We start from the raw sequence: 12,809 nt of genomic DNA on the forward strand, positions 1-12,809 counted from the left end.
GATAGACCTAAAGATTTCATGAACTATCATGTGGTTGCCCATATCTGACTAATAATTAAATTGTAAAATTGCAGTTTCATATTAGGGTTAGTCTTTTCACCTGCTTTAAAAATTAAAAATCATATTTGGTATATAAACACACACAGAATATCCTTCTGATTGAATTTCAAGAGCATATCCAGGAGTAAATGTTTTTAAGCACTTCTAATACTGTAGTCTATAAGAGGAGCAGACACTTCTAAAGCAATGTTAAAAGTTGTCTTTCATAACTGAGTCAACAGATCATTTTTGTAATAAATTAAAGCAAGTGTTCTCAATTAGAAGAGCTAGTGGCTGTTGATATTGTACAAAAAAAGTCATTCTAATATCCAAAGGGTTAGGGGGGGAGGGTCTGTTTGGTTTTGTTTCTCTTTCCAGGGAGATCTTAAACATTGTTTGATGAAGCTAGTTTCATTTTGAGATTGTTACTGAAGATAAAGGCTTCTGTGTTCTATGGCTGCTTGGATTCTTCGTACATAATGTCCTAGTAATGTCACAGTGCTGCTGTATTTAGATCAAACCACTGTTTTGATTGGGTTTTTTGGCTTTTTTTTTTTTTTTTTTTTTAATAAATTCCTTAATTTAAATACACGAAAACTGTATGTTTTGCTTTAATGAGGCACCTAATCAAACAGGGATTCCTCAGGCCCTCTGGATCCTGGAGATGGTTGCAGTGAGAGTGGGGTGCAGCCCATCTCTTCCTGAATGCCTTTGTGGCTCCATGTGGTTTGTGTTTTCTGTGCCACCACATCTTCACAGATGCTGCATTTGAGGCTGTAGGAGAGCTAGTTCTTCATGTATTGGAGAAGCAAAAGAGAGAGAGTTCTTTATTTAAAGAAGCACTGCACTTATATAGGGTGGTTTGTGCAAAACAAAATGGAAAACACTCATTGGTCCAAGAAGGCAACACCTCTCTGAAAACATGCTTTGTGCCAAACATCACCTCTCTCAGCACCCTGCAGGTGTTTAATATTGTTATAATTTCTTGTCCTTGAGCAGCCTGAGGAACCCAAGGCTTCCAGGCTGCTTTTCCCTGTTCCCAGCAGGATCCACGGACACACAGAGGCTGAGGGAAGCACAGCCCAGGCTGGGGTTGTCCCTCACTTTGTGCAGGTTCTGGTTCTCCTCAGGTTGATCCCCTGAGACCTCCTCACCTCCCCTGCCTCCCTCTGCACCATCAGCAGCCTCAGGGGTGAATTCAGGGAGAGGGTGACAAAATCACAGCAGGGACATGGCTTCAGAAAGCATGAGCTCTGCTTTTAAGTGAAGTGAGCACTGATTTATATTTACTTTGCCTAAGCTCCAGTCAGACAGAGAGAATGTATTTACACAAGGAAAACAACAACCAGCCAAGGGTGCTGTTCAGTGTTCCACACAGGGAGATCTAAAACAGAGATGAAGAGTAGCTGCAAAATCACCAGCAGGAAAGTGATGATGCTCTGCTTTTTCTTTAAGAGGAGGAAGAAGGATTTTTCAGAGAGGCATAAAGAATATTTTTATGAGCCTACTAATGGCAGGCAGTGTCTGCATCAAGTTTCACGAAAGAACATTGAGAAAACAGATTATCTGCATGAAAGAAGCAGCTACATCCAACAGCTAAACTCAGTAAAACCCAAGGTAACAGAATATATAAATTCAGGTCATGCATATTATCACTTTCCAAACAAACTCAGACCATTTTTCACAAGGTTTTAACAACCTGAGAGACTGTGTGATGAAATTTTATTTCTCCTCCTAACAGCTCTTGGTATTTTGTTTTTTGTTTTTTTGGTGTTTTTTCTTTTTTTCTCTGTAACTTCATGTCTTTTCTGTACAGCAGCATCTAGACATGTTCCCTCCTGGGAGATCTAATCTTCTGAGACTTTTCCACTATCTCTGACATGGGATGTGCAGCTTCTCAGAGGAAAGTCATGACACTATTTTGAATGAAATCCAATTTAAAAAGCACATCAACTTTTTTAATCCCTCAGGGTGCTTTACAGATGAAAAATACCATAAATGGGCCTGACTGTGAAATTTCAGGTCTATGGGGTCCTTCTGGGGGAGGAAACACTACAAGTTTCTGCCAAGTCAGAGCCTACTTTTTGGGGTTTTGAAATTCTGTTTCACATTTGGTATTCAGTAAAAGTAAAAACTAAAATTTAAATGTGGCCTGTTAAAAACTGATGCTCTGAATTGTCTTGAGTGGAGAAGAGGAACTGCCCAGAGGCTGAGCAGCTTGAATAGCCCCTTTACAGATGCTTGGGTAAATCACAGAACCATAGAATCATTAAGGCTGGGAAAGACTTCCAAGACCATCAGGTCAAAGTTTGCCCAAACACCACCTTGTCCACTAAACCATAGCATTAAGTCATTGCTGGAGCACTTCCAGGGACTCCACCACCCTCCCTGGGCAACCCAATGCCTCTTTCAGCAAAGAAAATACCTGGTTTTCTGGTTTACTTTTAATTACAGTTTATTGCTGCTAATTTTTTTCTTAAGGAACCTTTGTTTTCCTGTGCTGTCAGCAAATGTCAGTCACACCCTGACAGTGCAAGTCTCCACATAGCTCTGTTAATTTGAATGGCAGAGGTCTGCAGAGAGGCTCAGGATGCTCCAGAGCTGCTAATCTGGGGTTATTGCAGTGTGACAGTCATTAAAATATCAGGAGCAAACAGGCAGGCAGTTTCCCTTTTCTGAAAGGCTTGTAGATAGGAAATGATCTTGCAAAACCAGACTTCAAAAGGACACATCCAAGTGTGGAAAGCCACATGTTGAAGAAATGAAAGAATTAAGGTTGCCTGTGTCCCATTAATACTGTCTCTTTTCCCTCTTGCACTGTTATTATTATGCCCTCACATTATTCCATGTTATTATAATGCATTCACTCCTAGAGGAGAAACTAACCTCTGGCAAACTCACAATGAAAACCAGATGCATCCCTCCAATGGCATCTGCTAATACATTATGAGTTTCAGACTTTCATTTAAATCTTAAAAGAATAACAAAATAAAAAATATTTTCCTTCAGGGAAAAGCTCACCTGATTGGCTGCTCCCTCCATTTGCAGCAGGAAGGCAATTGAGAATTCAGAAAAATTCATTTGGACTAAATATTTAGTGCTTTCTCCTACACAAAAAGAGAGCTGTCAGTATCTCATCTCAGTTTCTTTAGATTAACTTGATCCTGGGATGGGAAAAAGGATGTGGAATGAGTCTTATATGTTTCCCTTCCCTTTTCTTGGGGGGGAAACTCTTGGCTGTTTCCTGAGAAAAGTGGCAGAGGGATGTGAGAAGTTCCTCAATCTGCCCTCCCCTTTCCTCATAACTTCACAGTCTGAAAAACATAAACATGATGCCCAAGAGCTGAGGAGGCAATGCAGAAGAAATATTTCTGCAAATAGGTGTTGGGAATAAGGAAAATGTGACCTGCAGAAGGGACAAGACACACCTTGGAGCAAGTTTCACCAGGGCTGAAGAAATGGGAGGAACAAGGAGGGAAAAGTGATGGGGTGGAGCCAGCCCTGGAAGGGATTAGGTGTAGCCAGGGGCATGGTTTACTTGTTAACTCACATTAAAATAAGTCTGAAAGCAAAGACAGAAACATGAATTCAAATCACAACTACAATGAGGAATTTATTGCTGATGATACCACAGGCAGTAATAGATCTTTCTGGAAGCTTAAAATCATTGCCTCATTTTGGGTCTGATATTCACTGTGGAATTAAACATTGACATTTCCCATAGTAAAAAGATTCAGCTGCAGCTGACATTTTATACTTACATGGCAAGGATAAATATTAAAATACAATAAACAATTTGAAGTTCAGATTACACGAGGAATTCACTATGTGGTTCTTGTATTTACAGTAGGAAAGAGGGAAGGAGCCTTCTTTCATACTTAATTCCATCATTCTAACTTAAATCTAGCCTTTTTTTCCTCTTTGCCCTTGTGGTGGTTTTTTGAATCAAGAGGTTTTGAGTCTGCAAATAAAGCCACAATGGCTGATCTTATTTAAAAGTAGATCTTATGTCAGTGTTTTCTTCTTCATGCATCAGACTCCTCCAGTGATCCACCTGGTGATTACATGTGGCAATGAGTGAAAATCAGTAATTTCTCATAAACTATTTGCATCTGTGTCAAAAATAAGTCACAGTAAGAACATAAATTAGTTGGGGCACAGTGGCATGATAAAAACAAGAGGCTTAAAACAAGGGAAATAACAAGGTAGAATACAACAGTCTTTCTTCAGATTAATTAACACAAACTGCACAGCAGGAAACAAGCTACTCCTCTGATATTAATCACCTTTTTCAAAGGAAACTTAAGTATCCTAGCAATTCATGCATGTATTTAGAACACTGCTATAAGCTGCACCTATGGCTCAATCATGCTGATTCTTTCCAGGAAACAATTAAAAACAAATATATGCAATGTTAATCAAGAACAATCCCAAAACAAGCACCTTTCTGCACCAGAGGGGACTGATATACATGGGCTAAAATCAGGATGGTGCTGGACAAAAATCTGTAACCGGCTCCAGCATCACTTCTTTTGCACGAACACTTCTAGGGGAGCAGCAATGTGCATTGTCAGGAGGTCCAAGGAGTCCCCAGTGCAGAGCCTGAGGGCGTTCTGGATGTCCTTTTGAGGCTGGCACTGGGTGCCTCTGTTGCTGAGCTGGTGTGCAGGGCTGCAGGGCTGCTGTCCCTCCGGGCAGTGTCCCACCAGGAGCACCAGGAGCTGCTCCTGCGGGACCCTCGGGCAGCCAGGAGCGGGCTCTGGCTCCTCTCTGCTGCACCTCTGGGAGCTGCCCAGCTCCTGCAGCCTCTCCCTGAAGTACTCCTGCAGGGGTTTGTCCCTGAAGCCAGGGCTGCAGCTCTGGTGGCCTTTCGAGCATCCTCCTGAGCGCCCCAGGCAGTGGGGCAAGGAGCCTCTCCTTGGGAAATTATTGACTCGTGGTGAGCAGTTCTTCCCTCTTTCCAGATCCTGGAAAATTTGGTTGAAGGCAGGGTTTCCCAAATAACTTCTTGATAGCTGTTTTAAATAGAGGGAGAGGGTTGGGGGCAGAAGGAAGAAGGAAATCAGAATTAAAATCTGTTGGCTTAAATAGAAATAGGATCTAAGGTAGAAGGTTCCATAGACAATGTTTGAGATTCTTAATCCAAATTGCCTGAAGACCAGGCAGTTTGGTACCAATCCCTCTCTGGAGCAGAAGTCCAGTGGGCTGAGGTTAATGCTGAGCACTTTTACCTCCAGCTGACTGAGATGTACTGCCACAATTCTGTGTTGCCTCTGTGAAAATCTAATTTTTTGAAACAATCTTTCACTTGTCTGTATTAACAGAATTTTAGCTTTATCTTTTTCGAATCCCATTAGCTTGTAGCTGCTAATTTTCCCAAGGTAAAACTTGATCCTATTTCTGAGAGATTCAGTTCCCCCCCCCTTTCTTTAATCCTAGGTAACTGCTGAGCTCTGTGTATTTTTACAAGAATTTCAATTTTCACATTCAGTATATTTCTACATCTTAAAACTAAGATGATGATGATGATGATGATGATGATGATGATGATGATGATGATGATTATTATTATTTTTTTTTTTAATTTATTTATTTATTTATTTATTTATTTATTTATTTATTTATTTATTTTTATTATTATTACTGTCATCATCATCACCATAACCATCATTGATACGCATAATTTTTTCTCCTCCTCTCCCACTGCAGGATGCTTCTCTCCTTTCTAACCAGCTAAATTAATACTCCAATTATTTAAACAGTAGAGAAAGATCTGGTCCAGCCCCCATTGATACACTTGAGCATCTTCAGGTTGTTTTCAGGAGAACATCCATGTGGTGAGTCCTTTTATTGACTGGGAGATAAAATTTTGGCAGAATCTCATAATGTCAAAGGTTTCCCTTCCACTGCTTCATGTCCTCTGGGTTTTCAAAGTCCCTGCTCTGCCATTTCCACCTTTCCCACGGGTACTCCAAGAGCCCCTGGCCTGTCTCAAGCTACCAGGAGCAGCAGCTGGTTTCTGTACGGAAAGCTGGGCCAGACCATGGCTTTTTCTCTGAAAACCTTAGCAGTTTGGCTTGAGAGAAGAACTGTTTTATATTATATTACTGTTTCTAATCAATAAAAAGAAAGACTATACTGTATGTAGATGGCAGCCACAGCGGGGTCGTGGAACATTTTGCAATCATTTATTATGCCTGACAATGCCTTTGGTATAAAAGAAAAAGCCATCACTCATGCAGTTTTTGACAATCTCTAATTAAGTCTAGATCCTTGCTAAGGGTCCAGCCACAAATCTGGTTTGAGAGCCCAGCAATGTCTCAGAAGGGCACTCCATCATCAGCCCCTGGCACGCTGCCTGCTCGTAATGAATGAGCAACATTGAGCCCAAATGAGAAATAGTGGGTTGGACATGCCATGTAAACTGAAAAGCAATCAAGTTTTTGATTTCCCTCTATTCCATCACACTTCATTCTGGAGGGGACCCAGCAAATCTGATGTCCCTGCCTAGAGTGGTTGTAGTTTTGGAATGAGTTAGGTAATTGAACACTTAAACCTGACCAAAGTAGTCTTCCTAACTCAAACTTTTTAAAATGGTTTAAAAAACAAAATCAACCTAAAAATAATAATCAGCTTTTTAAATGTAGAGGAATAAAAGCCTTTCAAGTGAAGTTTTTCTGCACCCAACCACAGCTCAGACTTTATTATCATATCAAACATCAGCTTTCCAGAACATAAGGGAACTATTCATCCCGCAGAAGAATAGGTAGCAGTCACCATATATTGCAAAGAGAGTTTTGGCATGCAAACCTTGACATCCTGGAAGCCTGGATACTCTGGGATGATGGGCAGGGCAGCCCTGCTGGCACTGTCTGACCACTCTTGTCTGACAGCCCCATGGGAGCAGCTGCAGCTCCTGGAGAGGGGGGACTGCCCCAGCTCGGGTGGGTTTCCAGCAATGCTGAGTGGTTTGCAGTGCTTTATGTAGCAGGTTCTGAGGCACAGGGTGGAGGAAGGTCCTTCCATGCCAGCAGGGCCCAGAGGAGCTTGGAAGCAGGGTGTATTCCAGAATACTCTCCCAGTTCTGCTCTAATTCATATCTGGTCCCAGGGCCAGCCTGCAGTGCTGAGCAGCACAAACAGCTCCCAGCAGGACATTGGGATGCCTGTGCTGAGCCCTGACACCCCCCAACCACTAATGCTGCTTTTATCCTCTGGGAGCTCTGCACAGAAGGTTGGCAAATCTGAACCAAGGATGCAAAGGGCTCAGGTGAGAGGGGAATTTGCAGGGATTAGAGTCTCCACCGTCATCCCAGACAGGCTGTGTGGGCAGCAATTAGAGAAGATCACAGCCACACTCAGGAGTCGTCACTCAGCCTATTTGGGGCAGGCAGATCACTGCCCTTGTGACTGGCCAGGGATCCCTGGCAGCAAAACACCCAGGGATTTAGCTCAGCAAGGCAGAAGGTGAATTAAGTCAACACAATGAACAAACAGTTTAGGAAAGACAGAGTAGGAAGCTGCAATACAAAATTCCTCCCAATAATTCCTATGCCTTTTGGCTTCCTCAGTGTGGTTGGAGATGCTACAGCCCTGGAGATCTGAAGAGATCCACACTGCCTCTGTTTGTGTCAGGAGAGGGATGCTCTGCCTTCAAACAGCCCAGCCCCAATGAAAGTTTGGCAAGAGGCCGTGGAGACAGCAGGATTCCTTTCAGCCAAAGCTGAGCAAATGTTCCCAGCACGAAGCCATGGCTGCCCTGAGCAGCTCACAGCCCACACATGGCACAGGAGGGCAGCCAGGGGAGCAGCCCACAGTGCTGGTTTGGGGGTGCATCTGGAAACAGATAAATGCACGTAGCTGGCACATCATCAGCTCTGGCAGCACAGGGCTCCTTTTTGTCCCCAGTGACAGGGGACAGCTCCTGCACTGGGAGGGCAGCACCTCCACACTGGGACCAGTGTGCAGGCACAGGTCTGGCACCCAGGGTTAATTCCTTCTTCTCCAGCACACACCGTGGAGTAATTACTCACTGTGCTTCTGGAAGGAATACAGAGGGGGTTTGCAGCCCTCTCACCCTCCAAGGCTTCTCACTTATGAGGTATTCATAGAAGTTTGCCCATTCTGAATACACTCATGCAAATATCCCACTCTGAATACATTCATGCAAATATCCCAGTCTGAATACATTCATGCAAATATTCGGGGTGCCCTGATGAGCTAGAGATCCTTACCAATCCAGGCTGTCCATAAACACTCGCATGCACGTAGCCAGAGCCCTGAGTGTGAGTTAAGAGCTTTGATGTGACCCATGAGACCATCAGCTGGGTCCAGGCTGCTGCTTTAGGCTCTCTGGTGGATGGCAGCAGGGCGGGCTCAGGGCAGGACCCCCAGACAGCAACGCTGGGCCAGCAGGGCAGGAGTGGGACAGGAGCCCATGGAAACACTTCCACCCAGCCCTTCAGTGCCCAGCTGCAAAGGTGCAACACTCCTTCTTTTACCTGCTCTGTCATTTATCATTTGAGGGTAAAGCAATTCTCAGGCAGAGAACAAAGCTCTCTGTGTGAGTGGCACCCCCAGCAGCCCTCATGGGTCAGGGTCTGTGTCCACAGCTCTGTGTGAGCCACACACTAATTCCAATATGAGGCTGACAGCAACAATTTTCATGTAGAGATGTCTCCATGCTCACAGAGTAATGGAGCTGTGAGTCATCCCTCCTGCAGCCCTGATTGTTTGCAGTGCTGTGGTACACATAACAACACCTTCATGGAGAAATACAATGTGGCCTTGCTAGGAGCACCTGAGAAAGATTTTTAGAAGCATCAAAAAGATTTTCTGGCAAGGAATTTTCCCTTGTCCTATTTGGCAGGGATAAAAAAATATTTTTTTTTTACTACTCATCCATCCAAAATATTTCAGATACTCCCTGAGCCACAGTCGTTTTGGGGTCATGTTCCAGGCACACCTGGATCAGTAAGTCCTTGCAGACCAGCAGGAGGTGGGTTTTGTCTGGGAGTCTTCAGACCAGGTCTAAATGCCTTGAGGCTGCAGAGACAGAGCAATCTGCACTGCAGAACCCTTACCCTGCCGGGGGGGAGAGAAAACAGCGACAGCAGGAGCCCAGCTGATTCCACTGGGGCAGAGTCCCTTTGTTTCACGGAACAAGGCTCTCGTGGTGCTGCCCACGCTGCCACCCGGCTCAGGCAAATGAGGGCTGTGTGAAACAGCTGCTGCTGGCACACTGGCCACACTCCCATTTAAACCTGCAGCCCAAAACCTCTCATGACCCAAACCCTGCTGGCCCCTGAGAGCTTTCCCTGGTTGGAGTGAGACACCAGCAGCTTTTCTCCTGTAATTGCGCCTTGTGCCCAATGAATGGGAGTGCTGAGCACAAGGGGTGACTTGGTGGGGCTGGGGAAAACCAGCCCCGTTCCTGCTTTAAAGGGAGGTTCTGGTTCCACTCCCGCAGTCTGCAACTGGTTCATGGAGTTCTGTTCTTTTCCATGTTCCTTCTTGTCCCGTTTCTGCATACAGCTCTCTCCTCAGCAAACTCTCCATCCTGTTGAGTACACGACTTTTCATTACCCTGTGATCCTCCAGTGAAAGGAAACACGACTTACAGTAATGTGTAGGCTTTGCTAGTTATCCACCTTATCTACCAACCTTTAGATTATTTTTTAAAGAGTTTTTGGATATTTTAGGGCACAGACACACCCCTCATGTCAGACAAGGCATTCAGGATGTGCACAGCCTGCATCAAAATGCAGAAGGATGCTCTCCTGTTTGCATGAGAGAGAAAGAACAGAGTGAGTTGTGCAGCAAATCTCTTCCTCAGTGCTGTTCAAGGGATGCCACTGCCCCAGCACACTGTCCTGTCCTAGAAACAGTCCAGAGTCTGCCAGGACACCTATGACAGTCCTACTACAACACCCAGAGCTCAACAGATCCTCCCTGAGCTGCCTACAGAGCAGGATTCTCCCCAACCAACCATCCTGGACCAACTGTGATGTAAAGCTTTGAAACTCTGAGGAGTTATTGTGGAAGCTGGCTTGGAACACCTAAGAGCAGAGACAGAGAAGTCAGTCCTAAATCCCTGATAATCCAGAGCCAGGGGGGATTGCAGGGGAGCCAAGCAGAGCTGGAGTTCCTGACAGGAAAGATGAGAGTGAACACACCAACCCCTTGCTGCTGACCACGGGAGCAAAGTGTGCCAGGGAAAGAGAAGCAAGAGCTGTTTCTGGCACAGAACAGGACCCTGGTCCCTGTGCCATGGGCTGGGAGCAGAAGTAGGATTGTAAAAAGCTGAGTCAAAATTTTGTCTCCTGATGTTACCCAGTTCCTCATTTAGAAAAGGTCTTGGTCTGGCCCTAAAAAAAAGAAGTCTGGGCTGTATGATTGCCTGTGCATCCTGAGCTCCCCCGAATCTGGAGATGTGACTTCACACCACTCACAATTATCTCCCCTCCTCTCACCAAGAAGAGTTCTCTGTGTGTAATGGGGTGAATCTATCCCCCATTTTACTCTTAAATCAGAAACCCCTGATCTCACTCACACTCTTTTGACCTCAGGCCAACTTTCATGCATCTCTTTTCCTTTCTTAGACAGTTAATGCTCTTAAAAGGAGAAGCAGATGGCGCCCATTTGCAGATGTCAAACGCTTGCCTCACGTGGCATGTTTACTACGGGATTTTCAGCAGAGACTCGTGGCCCAGATAGCGAGATTTTAGTCATAATCACCAGCTTGAAACGTGAAGCAAACACTCCCTGAGGTCTGGCCACACTTGCATCCCTCACTGCTTCTGATTTTTTTTTTTTTTAATCGTTTGTAGATTGGAATTCATAAAGGAGATTAAATGCCTGGAGTGCAGGAAGAAGAATATTGGAAGTGGGTGCTAAAGAAGAGATGGGGAAAGAATAAAAAAATGTAACTGCTGCACTCATGGGAGGGAAAGGGCAGAGCTACAGGAGGACAAGACCCACATTTCTCAGTGGGTGTGAAGAGTTGGGAGCGATGCTCTGGGTTTGTGATGAATATTCTGATTTACACTCTGATTTACACTCTTTTACACCCTGATATACACTCAGCTGTCCCCCCATGCAAACGTTCCCAGGTGAGCAGTGGAGCAGGCAGGTGTGACCCTCCTTGTCACAGAACAAAGCAGCTCTGCAGTTTGCTGCTGCATCCCCCCAGAACACGGCTCTAGGGGCTTTTGTTTCTTTCTTTTCCTGTTTTCGAGCCCAGGTTTCTGAGCTTCCTGCAGGGATACAGAGAGCAGTGGTGGTGTCCTGCTCTCTGCTTGCAGCTGCTCAGGAGTGAATCCACCTGGACCTGCTGAGCCCTGGGACAGTTTTGTGACACTTCAACAACATTGCACATCTCCAAGAAAAGTGTTCTATAAGGTACAAAAGCAGCCTCTTCCCTCTTTATTCTGGAAAATAGGGATTTTCACTGGCACTGCTGCCTTGGTGGCCACAAAAAATGTCATATCTGGGTATATGCCACCACAATCTTTTCCTCCTGGAGAGGGAATGGGTTTTCTTTGCTTTTTCTGAGAGTTATGAGACCCTGGCACAGGCTGCCCAGAGAAGCTGTGGCTGCTCCATCCCTGGAAGTGTCCAAGGCCAGGCTGGACAGGGCTTGGAGCAACCTGGGATATAGAAAGTGTCCCTAAACCCCAAATAAAACTCAGAGATGCCCTAAGCACCAAATAACACACAGGGACCCCTAAACCCCAAATAAAACCTTGAGATCCCTAATATCTAAATAACACATAGGGACCCCTAAACCCCAATTAAAACAATGAGATCCCTAATATCTAAATAATACACAGGGACCTCTAAACCCCAAATAAAACACTGAGATCCCCTGAGCCCCAAATTACACACAGGGACCCCGAAACCCCAAATAATTCCCCCAAATTTCGCCGCCTCCCCGCGCGGCTCCAGCGCGCCCTCTGCCGGCGCTTCGGGGCCCCGCACGGGCCGGGGGTCCCGGGGCTGCAGTGGGGATTTGGGGTCCCAGAACTGTGATGGGGATTTGGGGGTCCCGGGGCTGCAGTGGGGATTTGGGGTCCCAGAACTGTGATGGGGATTTGGGGGTCCCGGGGCTGCAGTGGGGATTTGGGGTCCCAGAACTGTGATGGGGATTTGGGGGTCCCGGGGCTGCAGTGGGGATTTGGGGTCCCAGAACTGTGATGGGGATTTGGGGGTCCCGGGGCTGCAGTGGGGATTTGGGGTCCCAGAACTGTGATGGGGATTTGGGGGTCCCGGGGCTGCAGTGGGGATTTGGGGGCCCGGGGCTGCAATGGGAATTTGGGGGTACAGGGGCTGTGATGGGGTTTGGGGGTCCTGGGGCTGTGATGGGAATCTGGGGACCAGGGGCTGCCATGAGAATTTGGGGGTCCTGGGACCAAGACGGGGATTTGGGGTCCTAGGGCTGGCTTGGGGATCTGGGGGTTCTGGAGCTGCAGTGGGGTTTTGGGAGTCCTGGGACCGCAATGGAGATTTGGGGGTCTCAGGGCTGTGATGGCAGTTTGAGGTCCCGGCTCTGCTGTGTCCCCTTTGCACGGAGCTCACCTTCACAGAGAAGAATTCCTTCCCAATATCCCAATATCCCAATATCCCAATATCCCAGTATCTCAGCCTGCCCTGTGTCTGTGGGAAACCATTCCCTGTGTCCTGTCGCTCCATCCCTTGTCCCCAGCCCCTCTCCAGCTCTCCTGGAGCCCCTTTAGGTGTCAAAGGGGTCTCTGGGGTGTCCCTGGAGTCTCC

General features: G+C 46.1%; 1 protein-coding gene across 2 annotated transcripts in view; it reads right to left on the bottom strand.

Annotated features, from left to right (window-relative positions):
• Window positions 1-3,710: 3,710 nt before the first annotated feature.
• The window catches only part of RGS10 (regulator of G protein signaling 10), a 35,987-nt gene continuing 26,888 nt past the window's right edge, over window positions 3,711-12,809 (bottom strand). The window contains exon 5 of one of the 2 annotated variants that reach the window (XM_056495232.1): window positions 3,711-5,054. In XM_056495232.1, the coding sequence (XP_056351207.1) occupies window positions 4,563-5,054 (492 nt within the window). In that variant the 3' untranslated portion in view covers window positions 3,711-4,562. The remainder of the gene's footprint in view (window positions 5,055-12,809) is intronic. The other variant, XM_056495233.1, reaches the window with a different exon arrangement.

This window comes from Oenanthe melanoleuca, chromosome 6 (assembly GCF_029582105.1).
Source record: "Oenanthe melanoleuca isolate GR-GAL-2019-014 chromosome 6, OMel1.0, whole genome shotgun sequence".
In the NCBI taxonomy this organism is placed as follows: Eukaryota; Metazoa; Chordata; class Aves; order Passeriformes; family Muscicapidae; genus Oenanthe; species Oenanthe melanoleuca.